Genomic DNA, 16,384 nt, shown 5'->3' with positions numbered 1-16,384 from the left:
ATATAATTGTGTTGTTGTTGGTATTTGTGTTGTTTTTTCTTTGTTTCCTCTATATAACAAACCGGAGTGTTTTTATGTTATCCTTTATGTATATGTCTCTAATTATTTCAGTTTAACTTCAAAAATTGATCTCAAACTCCATGTTTTAAGTCTTTACATAATATTTTAACCGTCGTTATTAACATGTGTTTGTAATGTTTGTTGTGATTATTCATGTCATCTTAAGTGTTCATTATATTATTATATTTCTACATTAAGTTAAAATATAGTCTGTTAAAAAGCTCTGCGAGCTTATGTAATTTGTATAAGGCCTGGCCGACTTTAAATAAAATTCATATATCTTATCTTAGGGGTAAAAACACTTCTTTATTGAAAAATAGCACGTGTTAAGTCAAACATTTCTCTGTGATGCTGTGCATGATTATAATATTCCTTTCAAAAAGCTACCCTGACTCAGGAATTATCCAACAACAATCAAGCCAAAACAATATATATTGCATGTCGAACAGTAAAACTTATGAGTTTTATATCAAAGAAACATGCACAGTTCATGATAATACGGTAGCATGAGTTTAAGAGACAAGTAATACGTGATAATAAATGAGGCTATTTTATAGAAAAAAACATGCAACATACACATATACAAGGTAAATATATAATGGGAGGGACACATGTTTAACAATGCTTAAAACGAACATGTGTGATATTATTAAGATTAAAATAACACTAATTGATGTAACATTAGGATCTACATTGTATTTCAGGTCAATAAATCGCTTTCTTTATTGTTAAGAGCACTACATTCAAGTAGATTGTGGTCAGCAATTCTTCTGTTGGCTTGGCTCAACAGACAGTTCCTTGAAAATACATCAAGTCCAGTACAGCTGCGGGTCTCGATTGGATGATATCTGGTTCAAAACATAACCATTAAATTTTACAATTTTTAAGGATGAGCTATTAAATAACTCTCAATTTCAAAATCGTTTTTATTCAATCTTTAATTAGTACATTTGCTAGAAGTGTAGTGTGTGCTTGTTAGAACCCGCCGCCCGGTTAGCTTCTTTGGATAGATCGCCGTGTTAGTGTTCCGGCTGTCGTGGGTTTACCATTCATTAAAAAATAAGTCTGTGAGTCCTGGTTTACATTATAGGTCAGCCATTTATGATTTTGAAACAAATGTGATTCCAGTATATTGTAAAGACCACATTTTATAAGAGTATGGTTGACAAATGAAATCCAAACTAATGTAGTTGTACTTACCTTTACATCTGATTTATGATTACTGAACAAAATAATGAACATGGTTGTTGCTTATTTAGGTTACAATTGTGATACAAATTTCGCCCAATATGAAATAATTCTATGTGAAATGATAACCATTCGGACACTTGATGTCATCGCGCAAGGTTATCACGTTCGAGTATCTTTTTTAAAGATACTTCTTGTATATTCTGCGCATAACTGATATAGCATCAGATAAAATTCACATTGCAAATCAGTTGCAAATTGCATTAAAAACTAAATCTCTCTTAATTGAGGGATAAGCTATAATATGATCGGCTTTAGGCACTGCACAGCACGACGCTGCTTAATCAGTTGACCCAAACAGCGGTTCACTTTTAAGCCGATTAAAACTAATCTAAATAATTTTAAAATAACCCATCACCACATTATTTTAAACATTTCCTCACCGTTGCTCAGCCAGAATGTCATTTTGTTTTTTTTAAATGTGTTTTTTTTTTAAAAAATGTGTGAATAAAAAATTTGGAACGAATCGTGAAATTTTGTGCTTAACTCATATATTTGTGAGTTAAGAAATTTTTATTAAATTCACGCTAAGAGACTAGCACAGAAGCAAGGAAAACAACAATGGCGGATCTTAATCTCCCGAATACGCCACTTACGACGTCAACAAGCTCCGACGTCACAGAAGACGACGAAATTGACGTCGTTAATGACGCCACATCGGAAAACAGCAAAGATGGTACGCATATTTACTTATTACTGTTAAATTCAGATATATATAGATTCATTTTTTGTATTGATTACTGCAACACATTTTGATAATGAAATTAATATTCTTACATACAAATAACTACTTTTCACAGTAATCTTCGGAATATGCTTTAAAAAATGTTGTTTTATATTTGTTTTTAATAATGCTATGTATATTTTGTTTAATTATCCACAATCTGTACATATTTGAATCACATGTTATAGATGTTTCGCATGATTACTTGTGCGTGGTTCACGTGCTGTAGAACCAATGTTGTTTTCTATATTTCTCAAATCGGAGAATGTGGTACCGTGTAAGAACACTTTTACCACAGGTTGGCTACGATTCCGTTTCATTGTAGACTACCAACCACGCGTTTTTTGCGCATTTCGCACATCGCCGCGATTTTTTTTAATGTAGTACGAATTGTTGTACCAAGAGCTATTCTCCCGTTTCAAACTTATGAATAATTTCAGATCTGCTAGCATTTCGGTGCGTAAACACACCGTATGAACCATACATTGTTGTATGCTTGTTATATGTTTATACTTGGTTTGCTTGCCTGGTGCGGAACCAATTTAACCAGGTTATGCGAAATTTCTTAACCAAGGTGAAATCAGTACCTTAGAACTGCCTCTTTTAGACAACAGAGTCCTCGAAGTGAAGCATGGTACGGTTGAAAGTTGGGAGTAGGGGCGAAATAAGAAGTTATGATTTGAACCAAAAGTAAAATTAAGATTTTGATTTGTAAAACGTATCTTATTGTGATAGCCATGCACCGAGATATGCCTGTAGCCTTTGAGGCAGGCCTCCAAGTTAATTAAGATATATGACTTTCCTATCCAAAAACGTACAATCGATGGTATCGTGTTTGAAGGTCTGTCACTGTTTTCTTATATATTATTTTGCGCTCTGATTTAGTTTAGTTTCTGTCAATAAAATAAAGAAGAAGATTTTGTTTAATTTTAACCAAAATACACATAACGCATTATAAATTGCAGACGGGCATTTTCAAGAAAAAGGCGTTTTTTTTCTGACAAACAGAAGAAAAGAGAGTTGACGAAATAAACTACGTTCGCCTAAAATTTGGCGCGCTCTGCTGAAAAACTACAATTAAATGTCCTTTTAACATACAATTGAAAAAAAGCTTCAAAACCAAATCGAAAAATGCTTCGCCTCGTGAGCACCATATATAAAGCCTTTGGTGCTCACCCTGTGAAATACATTGCAATATTGCACTAAAACAAACAAGTATCCGTATTATATTAGTAATCAGCATGTAATGGTCTTACAAAACATAGCATCATTACTTGTGGTCAAAAGGAATTTGATTTTAACATTATCGTTTTTTGGCTCAATAAATAGACAATCTTGTCTGTAAATCAAATACCACCTTGTAAGTCCGACTGAGCTTTCCAAAACATGGGTTTCATCTATAAATTCATCTTTTTACAGACAGAGAGGACGAATTGGCCGACGACGATGACGATGATATTTTCTCTCACCATAAAAAGCAACGTAGGAACCGAACTACTTTTACTTCGGAACAACTCCGCGAGCTGGAAACGGTGTTTAGGCACACACATTACCCCGACTGCACACTGAGAGAACAAATCGCAGAAAAAGTAGATCTAACGGAAGCCCGAGTGCAGGTTCGTTTAAACTTATTTATTTAACTCATTTATAAAGAGAGCTTAAACACCTGCAATAACATACACTTTTCAAATAGAAGATTGAGAGCTGGAAAGCTTTTTTACCCCCCCCCCCACCACCACCGCCGAAGTTTTATCGCCCACTTACAATTTCAAGGCGCTAACCCACATGTATTGATACCAGGTATTTCAATACTTAAGTAATGAGTGATTGTTATCTTATAATGTTTCTTGTTGATCGCATGTAAAGCTAAGGTCCCTGTTCTTCAATGGGATTCCTTCACTTTTAATAAAGTCAGGCATGTTGTAGTGAAATTTGACCAAATACTTCTTTCAATAATACAAAAAGTCCAAATCAAAGTTTTATTTTTTTTAAATATGACAGAAAATGCGCCATTTGGCAGGAACGCGAAAGTTATGTTATTGAAAATTGAGTGTTTATAGGCTAAGATTTACAAAATTCTGTACAAATCAGTATCTGTCAGGTGTTGATTGGTGCATGTTTATAAAAGTATGCAAAATAACGCAATTTTAACAAAATTTGAAAGAAAAAAATACTTACATAAATTCATAAAAAAACGAGAGTCCTTTTAAACACCTGTTAATGAAAAGTAGTAAAAGGCGCTCTTACATGGTTAAACATAGGCTGGAAATAGGCATGAAGTTTCTGGTTACATATGACGTTTTCATCACTTGGTATAACACGTTTCACATGCACAAAATGTAGATAATGAATCCTACACGACTTCATATCCCAGCTATATTACATGTGCTGGTCAAAGTGATGTTCTTTTTTATGAAAGACCGTGGGATCTAGCCCATCAACCCTCATTATAAAATAGACGCCTAATAGATACATGGGTTAACTCTTTCATAATAATCATCAGTGTGTGTATAAATTGCGTCATAAATGCTACGTCGGAGGGCAACATTTGGCTTCGAATGAAGACTTTAAACAAAGATAACTACATCTTTTTCTTCCCCATTTTAAATGAAACATAACGCAGTCTACGGCGCTTACGGAAGTACGAAAATGACTTAAAATGTTTTATGAATACTGGCCGTGTCCGCGCTTATGCTGTAATTTCCTTTCTGGTTACAATAAACACAGGAAGTAAATAATGTACTCAGTAATTACCTAAGCTCAATAATCAACCAACAAATATAGCATAGTAATAAAATGATATTTATATTTGGCACTTGTAATTATAGTGAAGATTTTTTTTTAAAATGTAAATGTAGGTAAAGTATTAAGTTATTAATTGTAATTCTAAATGATCAGCAAATTTGACAGTTCAAACATCGCGACATGATTTATACATATCATTATTGCTATTAAAATATTTTTCTTGTATTTTAGCTTATATTTTTGACGTTAAACTCCATTGATATTTTGTTCTTTAATTTAAATTAAAGAACAGAACAGAACAGATAGTATATTAAGATCTATACAAATAGGTCCTTCGTTTTCGTAAACACATTAAAGCACAAACATGGTGAATGAACATGTACTACGAAATAAGAAATATGTAATCGTGGTAAATGTACATCAGTAATATGATCAAATAAGATGAGGATGAACAATAACAACTTCCACATCGAAGTGGGGGTCGAAGTCACAACCGCTTGGGTGATAGGCGTACATTTATACCACAAGGCCACTTTCACTTCAATAACGTTTTTGAGGATCACACAAACCACTTAATGTTTCAAGTCGCAACCAGGCAAAATTTTGAGCATTACTGGTATATACACTTTGGCCTCGTTCCATGGGAAGAGATTATCCCATATATGTATGCAATCAAATATTAATTAAGCTCATTTAGCGAGATTGGCCTTTAATTAATTCTAAACGGATCATAATTGGTGTGGCTTTTCCTAATTCATGGCATGCGCTTATGATATTGAATTATAATCCGATGTATTTGTAGATGGTGAAGTAAGCATGTGTAGTGTTATAAGTTGTATGTTTATAACCATTTATGTAAATATAATTGCGTGTTTAAATAATTCAAACCGGTCTTTGACAATGTATACGCTTCAATATAACTAACATATACTACCGAAAAACAACTAGCATGTTGAAGGCGCCACAAAACGGGTTTGTTTTTTTTGAAAACTGAAATCTTTGAAAAGTCTTATTAAGTTGGCCGGAGATGGCCGAGTAGCTACGATTCGTACCCAGCATAACTGTTTGTTGTTGACAAAACTACGGGTTGTTACACACTTAAAAACTCCAAACATGTGAAAAGTGTTATAATCTTATTAAAATCTGTCGCTGTCAATGTTTCTGTTGCTATGTTATTTTCTTTATCATATAATATCGCTATGTATGTTCATGCATTGGAATTGAACACATATATATATGTGATTCATTCAAAAAAATGTTGGGGCCCATCGAAAACAACGAATGTATGCCGGTACATCAGTCGAAGTGGTTCGTAAAAAATCAAGAAATAGTATTAATATTTGGCCCTATACTGGAAATCCTTATCTTGCCCATGGCCAAAGATAAAAAGTACCCCTATGGAACTACTTTTTTTCACTACGCACAAAATAGTTCCAGCGAAAGAAATACATTTTTACTTTATCTTGTATAACTGAGGTGGGAAAAAAGCATCTTTCATGGTCGCTCGTGTATGATTCATCCCTAACCTCCCGCAGGGCTCTAATCTTCGAAACTAGGTAAACCTTATTTCAGCAAAAACCCTACGCTCGAGTTTGTTTGCACCTATCTTACGCATGCGGCCATGGAATAAACTAATAATCGTCTCTGTACTTGTTTTCAAGTTTCAAAATACGCTCTAAAATTACGGAGGATCGTAATATACGCATTTTATGAGACCAAAGAAAACGATTTCGAATAAGTATATCAAAATTAAACCCAGTCTGCCTGTCCGAACTGCTGTTTATTTTCTGACTTAAGCCGATTTTCATCCTGAATGGTTTATTTATTTGTTTGCGATTGTATGAGCATTTTGTCCAATTAAAGGAATTACTGTCTACATTCTGAAAGAAATAAGCTTCATTTATCATTTTTCAATTTTAAACCAGATTTTTCTCCTATTGTATTAATTCAGTAAACAATCCGCTTAAAGATGTTGAGAATGATATAATTCATTGATAGAATGTGTGATTAAACGTAATGAATACAATTTTATAAACCTCTTTAAATTCAGTCTAAGAGGATATAACCAATAAAAGCAGTTTTCTACAAAGATTTATTGAGTTGAAACCAATCTGATAAAGTATCAATTACAAGTTTACGTGGTCTAGGCATGCTAAATATTCGACTGAGTGAGCGTGTTAGGACCAAAATCCAGAGCAACAAAGAAATATTAAGTCTAGCGAAATCATTCTCCTTCATCAGAGGTTCGATCGTGATAAAATCATAGTGGTACGTCACTCAGGTGAAAGGTACGTAACTCTGGTGAACGAAATTGAGCCAAATGAGTACCACAGAAAACGTTGATCGGCCTCGGAGCACCTCGGCTTTTTCCCTTCGAAACAACATCGGTTCTGAGTGTAAAAAATCTTTATATTTAGCTACGCTGCAAGTTGATCGTGTAGTAATTTTAATTTATCAGTAAAGCCTAAGGACTTTACTCTTAAGAATCTTTATGTTTTATGTAATAATACACTTAACCCAGAATCAATTTGAACTAAGTAATAAAAATACACGTTAAAACACTATAATCAATTCAAAGTATTCTTATTAACTTTACGAACTACTTTTACTATGCACCGGCATACATCCGAGGTTCGTCGTATGGCGGAGATGGCCGAGATGTTCCGATTGCAGCCAACGCTTTACTGTGATATTGTTTCACAAAGACTTAAAGCTGCACTCTCACATTATTTACCATTTTTACAACTTTTTTATTTTTTTGTCTTGGAAAGAACAAATTTTTGCGTAAATATCTGCAAACCAATGATATAAGATTGCTTACGAAAGATCAGATCGCAGATTTTCATATTTCCGTTCGAAAATTAATGTCTTATGGCTAAATCCGTTACTAACGGTTTAAGAAAAATCATAAAACATCAAGTTTTGAACTTAAATATAAAAACCTGTGGTCTAATTTTGTCTTATATAACTGGTTTCCAAGGATTTTTTGCAAAAATTGGCTCGTTCAAAGGCAAAAAATAAAAAAAGTTGTCAAAACTTTCAATCTGTGAGAGTGCAGCTTTAAAAGGGCTAGACACCAGATGGTCCCAAAATCGACAAAAACAGTAATTTTATCAAAACAACTCTGTAATAATCAATGTGAGCCAATAGGAGGCTGATAATACATCATTTTACATGATTAAAATAAAGGCAATAAATGTGCTGCTGTCTCATTTGTGTTATCCGTTTAGAATAGCACATACTGGTTTCCCTGTTTAAATCATATACGCTTATAAGTACAGATAAATATACCCACGGTATCTGAGATTTATGCACCAGTCAATTATAACCACGCCCCCCAGGCGGGGACTTTGACTTTCGATCCAGCCAACCTCGGGTAAAATCTCCGCTCTGCGGGGACGAACTGATGGCCAAATCCCCGCCAAATGCCCCGCACCCCAGGGATCCTAGGTAATGCCCATTTCCCCCCTATATTTTGCGCGAAGACAAAACCACCGCATTCACCCGGCACTGTTGGGCCACCTGAAAGGTAAAAACACGGCCATTTCCCCGGCTATCCCTGGGGGGCCGTGGTTTCAATTGACTGGTGCATTACGTGGTAAACCACATAAGTTAATTTAAAATTGGAAAAATGCACAAAAACTTTGAAAGCGATGTGATACATTAGTAAGTAATGTCAATGCGTTTTACACAACGATATCAATTTTATGTAAGTTTTTGACCAAAAAAAATCTTGTACTTGTATCATCTGGTGTCTAGTCCCTTTAAGGTATCCGATACACAACTTTGTGTATTTTGGATGTCTGGTGTCCCCCGTATTATTAAGGTGATATAACAAAGGGTTCTATGGGAAGAAAAAGAAATTGCATGAATTAGACAGAAACTAACTTAACAAAGCTGATTTTGGCCAAAAAAATGCAGAACATGCCATTAAAATTCTGAGATAAGTTGAAATAAAAATCATCAATACGAACTGCAATAACATTATGTGGAATTCAATTTAATGTTACGCAAAAACAGTTTTCCACTGACATCTCAAAAAAGAAATATGGAAGATAGGTTGTCATAACCATTTTTCCATTTTTTGTGAACCGCGCTGGGGATTCTGCACCAAACCGACTTATATCATATTATAGAAAAATGAGATATAAAATTGTCAGATGTTAATAAGTTCACTAAAAAATGCACATTTGTTCCCTTGCATGAATAGACAGAAAGATAAGTCTGACCGAACGTAATGGGTGCAATATTTATAAATGTCAACAACACAATATGTCAACGTTCTCCCGTGACTATTCATTTGATAAGACCTTTATATATGCAATGTAGTTATTAAACGGACATACTTCGCATACGTTCCATACTTCAATTTTTATGCATACAATATTTATCTTCTTACTATAATACATTTATAGTATTTTCAAGTTCAAATATAAGATAATATAACAACATAACGACATAACAAGGATGTTAAGGTGTTTTTAGTGTGTTTTTTTATATTTGAATCAAAATTAAAACAAGGCGACTTTATCCTGTATTATTGAATATAAGAGGGGTTGACAGAAAGTTGTTGTGAGGTAAACTGGCAAAAACCTCCTGAAAACGAGCAAAGAAAATTTGATGTTATGATCATCATTGAAGTTTATTGTTTGGCGGACATGTTGTGCACGGTTCATGACCAATCACAAAATTAAAAAGCAATATCATGTTTATATTTTCAGGTGTGGTTTCAGAATAGAAGAGCAAAATGGCGGAAGCAAGAGAAAAACATTGTGCGGATGTTCGATGTATTACGTCATCGCCAAGAGCATGCGCCATCTATCCCATCAGCCCTCTCGATTTTCCCGCCATCCCTGCCAGGGTTACATCCAACTATGCTATCTTGGCTTCCGCGAGTACCGTTTCCATGGTCACATACCTCTCCGTCGACGTTATCATCACTGTCGTTGTTACCTCAAAGAACTCCCTACGGATCATACCAAGGTGGGAGTTTAAAGGAACTGTCACGCGTTTGATAGCATCAGACGTTGAACACATTAACGATCTGTATAATGTGAAAACAATACTTAAAATTCCGCCATTTTGCATAACATAGTTAGCAATGCTAGTGAAAATTAAATGAGTTTATGCTTGAAAATTCTGTTGTAATGAGTCACAGTTTTATATAATATTGAAATGGATTGGAACAAAAGCATAGCTTATAAAGTTCCTCTCCGTCATTTGCCTTGATTAGACATGTAAACCCCAAAACATATCCTTTGTATAGGAAATCTTTCATTTAATAGTTAGCAGAAACAGAAGGGATCGTAATAATACAATATTTATTAAATTAAAACACCTGTTTCGTTTTATCTGTTTCAGAATGCCTTACACCGGTAAATAGAGCATATACAGAAACACCGAACTCAGCATCAGAAAGCTTTGGAAACTATGCACGTCATTGGCTACAGCAAAACGCGGACCGGATCGAAAACACTGTCGAAGAAAGGGGCGTAACTAATTTGTCAATGAGCTCTACAAGATATAAAAGCAATGCCAACCGGAAGGAAGGGTCTAGAACATTGTATAGTAGTTCAAATCGTGCCGATTTAGATTTGAGTGAAAAAACGTAAAATAAAACCTGAAACAGAAGCGGTTGAGTTTTGATACGACAATCAAGCTTGTACATTTTGGTCCCAAACGTTCGGAAGACAATATCTAAAGAAAACGATCACATCACTTGAATCCTGTTCCTTTTGAAAATACAAAAGCATTTTGGGATCCATTTTGCACTCAATCTTTCCATAGGAACCAACTCTACAGTAACGTATGGGGCTGATTTCACAAATTGTGATACAGCGGTCATTTTTTCCGATTTTTTAACGACATGACGTGACGTTTTCGACTTTTGGCGACCGTTCCGTGGATCGTCGGCTATACTCTCCTTTCCGTCAAGAAACCACGCCTACCACATACATGTACTTACTACTTTTTAATTGTCGTTTTCTTCAAAGCGTTCTTGCCAAAGCCCTAAATCAACATATCTATTATTTCTGTTTTGTATTTTCCATTTACGACGCGATTTTGAAGGGTCGATCTCTGTTCAACCTTCATTTTCACGCACCGTTTAAACCAAATGGGTGCAATAAAGCGAAATGGAGTCAGAATTGACATGACGTCATGAAAATCACGTAAGATAATGGATGCACAGTGCAGCAAAGTTTGACACTGGGTAGCTTAGCAAACAACTCAATCGGAAGTGGTTTTAAAACGAAATTGCCCATAATTCTTTGAAATTTGTGCCGATTAACGTCGTATGACGTTGTTATAGGGACTACTATTTTCTTATGAATACATGTTTGTTGAATAAAAATGAAACGATGCACATTATACCATTCTACAAAATGGAAAAGTTTTATTGCGGTTTTTTTTTTTTTTTTTTTTTTTTTTAATGTTTATATATTTAAAACATATGAAGCATTTTTCCGCGACCACCTGTCGTACATCATTTCTGAAATGAGGTCTTTGATATTTTGTCCCAGCCCAGTGTGTGCCGATGCCTATTTTTAGCAAAAGATTGGGCCAAATTCAAAGTAGCAAGGTTTTAAATAGTTTCATGTCACTGATACATTTGTTTGAACCACTGGACGGCATATTATTGAAAACTGACTTTCTCTCGCACTATTAGAAATTACAATTTCTTTCGCATTTTTGGAGTATATCCCAACTCAGAAGGACTAACACACCTAAGGAAAAACATATTTTTACCAAAGAAGTTTATGTGAATTAACTCCTGCTTTGGTGTTGACCTGTAAAAAACATTTAACCTCACATATTAAAATGGTAAATCGAAAGAAAAATTACTTTTTTAGGTTATATGTCACTAAATGATTTTCAGGTCATATCACACTAAAGCAGGAGTTCATTTAAATCAAACTACTGTGATTTCTACCAGTGAATAACATATCATATTCGATCGCGCCCTAGTCAAAAAATGAACACAAGTGATATACATCTCGTTATCAGTCAATAACTGCATATTATGGTTGACAACCTTTCGTCCAATAGATATAGAAAATGACCAAGCATATATTACAAACTGAAAAATTGTGTGTGCTGGGAGGGGGAGGGGGGGGGGGTCACATCGTTTTTATTTAATAAAAGCAACAGACAGTGGGCGAGCGAGATAGACTGTACTTTATTTCTTAGAAAATGTCAATCAACATTTGTGCTTATTGGAACACCTCGGCCATTTTCCATCGAAAACATCCTCGGATGTATGCCGGTGCTTAAGTTTAAGTAGTTCGTAAAATAAAATAATAATGACATTTGTTGATTGTTGTGCTTGAACGTATAATTTGTATTAATAAGTTCAAATTGATTCTCACTTTAGTGTATAATGGCTTGAATGATTAAGATTCCTAAGAGTAAAGTCCCTAGGCTTTACTGCTGATTTGAAATTACTACGCGATCTACTTGCAGCGTAGTGAAATGTTACGAATTCTGACACTGTAAACCGTCCATACATCTGATGTTTGCAATGGAAAATCACCGGGGTGCTCCCATAGTGTGTGTGCATTCACAAAATTAAATTTAAAACAAAACGCATGGTAATACTAAACCCTTCTAGCAAATGTATAAACATTTCGCTTATGAACGACGTAAGATAAACTCTCTTTTAAATTGAAACTTAATCCTGTTGAACAAAAAGGTTTGCACTCTACGGTTGTAGTAACTTGCGGGTTTCTTTCGGTGAGGTCGAGAAAGTAAAACCTATTTAGCGGGTCTGTTGGGTATTTTCCACAGCGTTGCAGGTGTCGTCCTCGGCCTTGCCGTTTGACGTAATACTCGCATTTAGGTCATAACTAAAAAGGTGCCAGTTATGCACGTATATTTGTGTACACATGTTAATAGCTTTTGAACAGTGTGTACTTATAATAGACAGCATACATTCGTTCTTATCAACAGATATAAAGTCAGTGCTTCCAGAGGAGTAATTTTCCATTCAAACTGCACTTTATTCCGTCTCCTGTATAATTTATATAGCATTGCGGTTAAGCAGAGTCGCTTCTTTATTTCTTTAGCATTAGTAATGTACTAGTCAATTGTAACCCCCCCCCCCCCCTCCCAGGTCCGGAAAATAGCGGGGATTTTGACTATCGGTCCAACCAAGCCCGGGTAAATTTCCCGCCCTGCGTAGTTAAACGTAATGAATTCTGACAGTGTAAACCGTCAATACATTCGAGGATGATCTCGACGGAAAATTGCCAGAAGTGTTCCGATTGTGTTTGTGCATGACAGTGTTTCTTACAAAACAGGCACAAGATTAAAACTTTAACAAGTCTAACATTAAGCAAATTATGGATTTATCTCTTGTTTAAGTCGTTATATGAAATCACTTTTTCATTGAAACTAACATCTGTCGAAAAATTGCTCTCCTGAGTGTACTTCAGTGTGGCTTTTCGCCGTTGAGATCCAGAAAGTGCAACCTTTTTAGTTCTTTTTTTGTTTTGTTTACCAGGGGGGAGAATCGAGCTTAACCTTAGCATTCAAACAAGATGGCGGCGCCCATGTAAAAGGTGAGTTTTTCGGCGATTTAAAATTTTGGAAGCCAGTTTAGACACTGGCATATTGTGAAAAACCTGCTAGAGAAAATTCCACACCCATTGATACTTGGATCTCCATGAAACATGCTTTAGTTTTGTCAAACATTCGGACATCGGCATCGACTCGAGAGGAAAACGAACTAAAAGGCACGGCAAAGGTTAGGATCCCTCGATAGTATTGGCCTGTTTTGACGATTAGCAACACTATTCATGATTGTTGTGTCAAGTTGGTGCAATATAAATGTGTATTGATCAAAAGTTATCCGTCTAGGAACCCGTAATGACGTATTTGCTTCAAAATTAGTATTTATGCACAATGCTAAGGAGCAGTGCACGCAAATAAGTGGCTAAGGTTAGGTGCCATTTATTGAGAGAGGCGTTCATTACCTACGGTAATTTTGTTTCGTGTTTGTATCTGTTCTTTCTGAGCGATTAAAGGTTTCCGTAACACTGTGCGACATCATCATTATCCAGATGAGGTATTTTGAACCTGCCAAATCTGATTTTGCTGTGTTTTCATCTAGATACAGTTGAGAAAAAAACTACAGTGACGCGATGTTGTGGATGAAAATCGTCTATTTTGTAGTTTTTGGTGTACCTGTTTAAATTTGAGGATGCATTTAAACAAGCAATAAAGAAATATTCACATTCATATTTAATCAATCGTTACCAGAAGCGAAACTGATCGCACTAAATTAGTACTTAAATTGTCAACGGTAGATCGGTCTTGTCAAAAATGTTGACAAAAGATTGTAATGATGATAAAGGTTTAAAGTAGATGAATGATGTTTCCTGTATACTCGTATTTGAAAATAATGTCTGGCTCGATCAAACATAGTTTAAACGGTTGCAGGCATAGGACGAATACAGTTATTCACATTCAATTGTGTACGCATGTTACTATAGTGACAATATGCACATGTGTAGCAAAGCCCATAACTATGTCTTTAATGATGGTCTAATTTATGCCACTTAAAAAAGTCAAGATTACATTATAACTTGACTAATCCTTGTGGCCCCCTGAACTCTGAACATTGATTCATTCGTACATAATCCTCTTTAGATCAAATATATATCCTAACGTGTATATATTTTATGTGTACGCAAAGAGTTTAGTGGGATCCGGGCAAGGCTCCCCGGTAATATATTAGTTATCTTTGTTGCCACTGGTGAATTATATGGTACTTCGGCTGTTAATTTCGCCATAACTTCAAAACTGATCAAATATGTAGATTTTTTCTCATTTTATGATCTTTTTCATTTACAGAGGTACTAGTTATTGGGAAAACGTTGTCACAACCCTTGATGAGAAAACTGAGGATTAATGACAATATACAGTCGACCCCCGTTTGCTCGAACTCGCTTGGCTCGAACTGGATGTAAAGGACCGATTTCTTTATACCGAATGTAATAATTCCCGCTTGGGTCGAATTTTCGGAGGCCGGAGATAATTTCCCCGGTCCCTGGGAGTTCGAGCCAGCGGGATTTGACTGTGTGGCATTGTAACCATAACACAATGATAAACTAACTTTAATACAAACAGACGATAAGCGTCTGTTCCTGTCGAAATGTCAAATTCAATGTATTGTTTGTTTATATTGTAAATAACCCCATTCTTATATATGTCCATAATGTTTAAGCACTTAAAGATAATATACCTGAAATATAATGCTTGAATCCTATATAATAGTATTTATATTGTTTTGCAATTAAGCACTTAAAAATAATATAGCTTAAATCATATGAATTGATATTTGATTGTATTTTAACAAAGGTGTAAAATTGTATCTGAATGTACATCATTTTTGAAAGGACATCGTGGATATTTTGTCCCAGCCCTCACAGTGTGCACGGAAGCTTAAATTCAGCAACAGATTCAGCCAGAATTCAAAACAGAGAAAAACATTATAATTATTAGTATTTTCATTGTGTTAAACAGTTTTACCCTACTGAAAAATTTGTATAAACCACAAAGTATAAATTGTCCAAACGCAAGCGTGTTACGAAGAATAAAAAACTTCTTCATATTTGCTTTCATAACGCTCATGTAAGAGTTCATATGAAGGATAATTGTTTATATCAGTGTAACAGAGTCATAAAGAAATAATGTGTAGGAAGTGAAATAATCCGTTGGTTGTCTTTTGGTTTTTTTGCGGGAGCATGTTAATTATTTCTGTATTGGAGCTTTGGAGAGACCGGATATCCAAAAAGAGTGAATGGAATCTGTTATTGCATAGTCTTTTGATTTTGTTTCAGTGTACTTGCATATACATATAAACCACGGACATATACACCATATGTATATGTCCGTTGGACTTGTGAGTAAAATCTCAATAAAATTACCTCTTGAACACCACAAGTAAGTCTGTAAAGAGGTAAAAGAAGAGAGCTAGCAGAGGGAAAAGGAGAATTGATAAAGAGGTCAAAACAGGTTGAGACAAAATAGAGAGCAGTAGAAAAGGGGGAGAGATCAGTGAAGGGATGAAGGAAAGGAGAGAGCAATGGAAAGGGGGAAGAGATCAGTGGAGAGATGGAGGAAAGGAGAGAGCAATGGAAAGGGGGGAGAGATCAGTGAAGAGATGAAGGAAAGGAGAGAGCAATGGAAAGGGGGGAGAGATCAGTGAAGAGGTGAAGGAAAGGAGAGAGCAATGGAAAGGGGGGAGAGATCAGTGAAGAGATGAAGGAAAGGAGAGAGCAATGAAAAGGGGGGAGAGATCAGTGAAGAGATGAAGGAAAGGAGAGAGCAATGGAAAGGGGGGAGAGATCAGTGAAGAGATGAAGGAAAGGAGAGAGCAATGGAAAGGGGGGAGAGATCAGTGAAGAGATGAAGGATTGGAGAGATGAATGGAAAGGGGGGAGAGATCAGTGACGAGATGAAGGAAAGGAGAGAGCAATGGAAAGGAGGGAGAGATCAGTGAAGAGATGAGGGAAAGGAGAGAGTTATTGAAAACGGGGGAAGAGACAAGTAACAGGAGGGGAGAAATAAGAGAGAACAGTGGATTAGGGGGATGAGTGAAGAAAT

The 16,384-nt window shown here is 35.5% G+C and overlaps 1 protein-coding gene across 1 annotated transcript; it reads left to right on the top strand.

The window, feature by feature from the left end:
• Window positions 1-1,869: 1,869 nt before the first annotated feature.
• Window positions 1,870-14,687, top strand: LOC128246082 (paired mesoderm homeobox protein 2-like). Its single transcript, XM_052964290.1, has 4 exons — window positions 1,870-1,984; window positions 3,452-3,648; window positions 9,499-9,638; window positions 14,630-14,687. The coding sequence occupies exons 1-4, from the start codon at window positions 1,870-1,872 to the stop codon at window positions 14,685-14,687; spliced, it is 510 nt and encodes a 169-aa protein (XP_052820250.1).
• Window positions 14,688-16,384: the final 1,697 nt, after the last annotated feature.

The sequence above is a fragment of the Mya arenaria genome, chromosome 9 (assembly GCF_026914265.1).
Source record: "Mya arenaria isolate MELC-2E11 chromosome 9, ASM2691426v1".
NCBI classification, from domain to species: Eukaryota; Metazoa; Mollusca; class Bivalvia; order Myida; family Myidae; genus Mya; species Mya arenaria.
The sequence above is the reverse complement of the archived record's forward strand: the minus strand, read 5'-3'. Positions and strand labels throughout refer to the sequence as shown.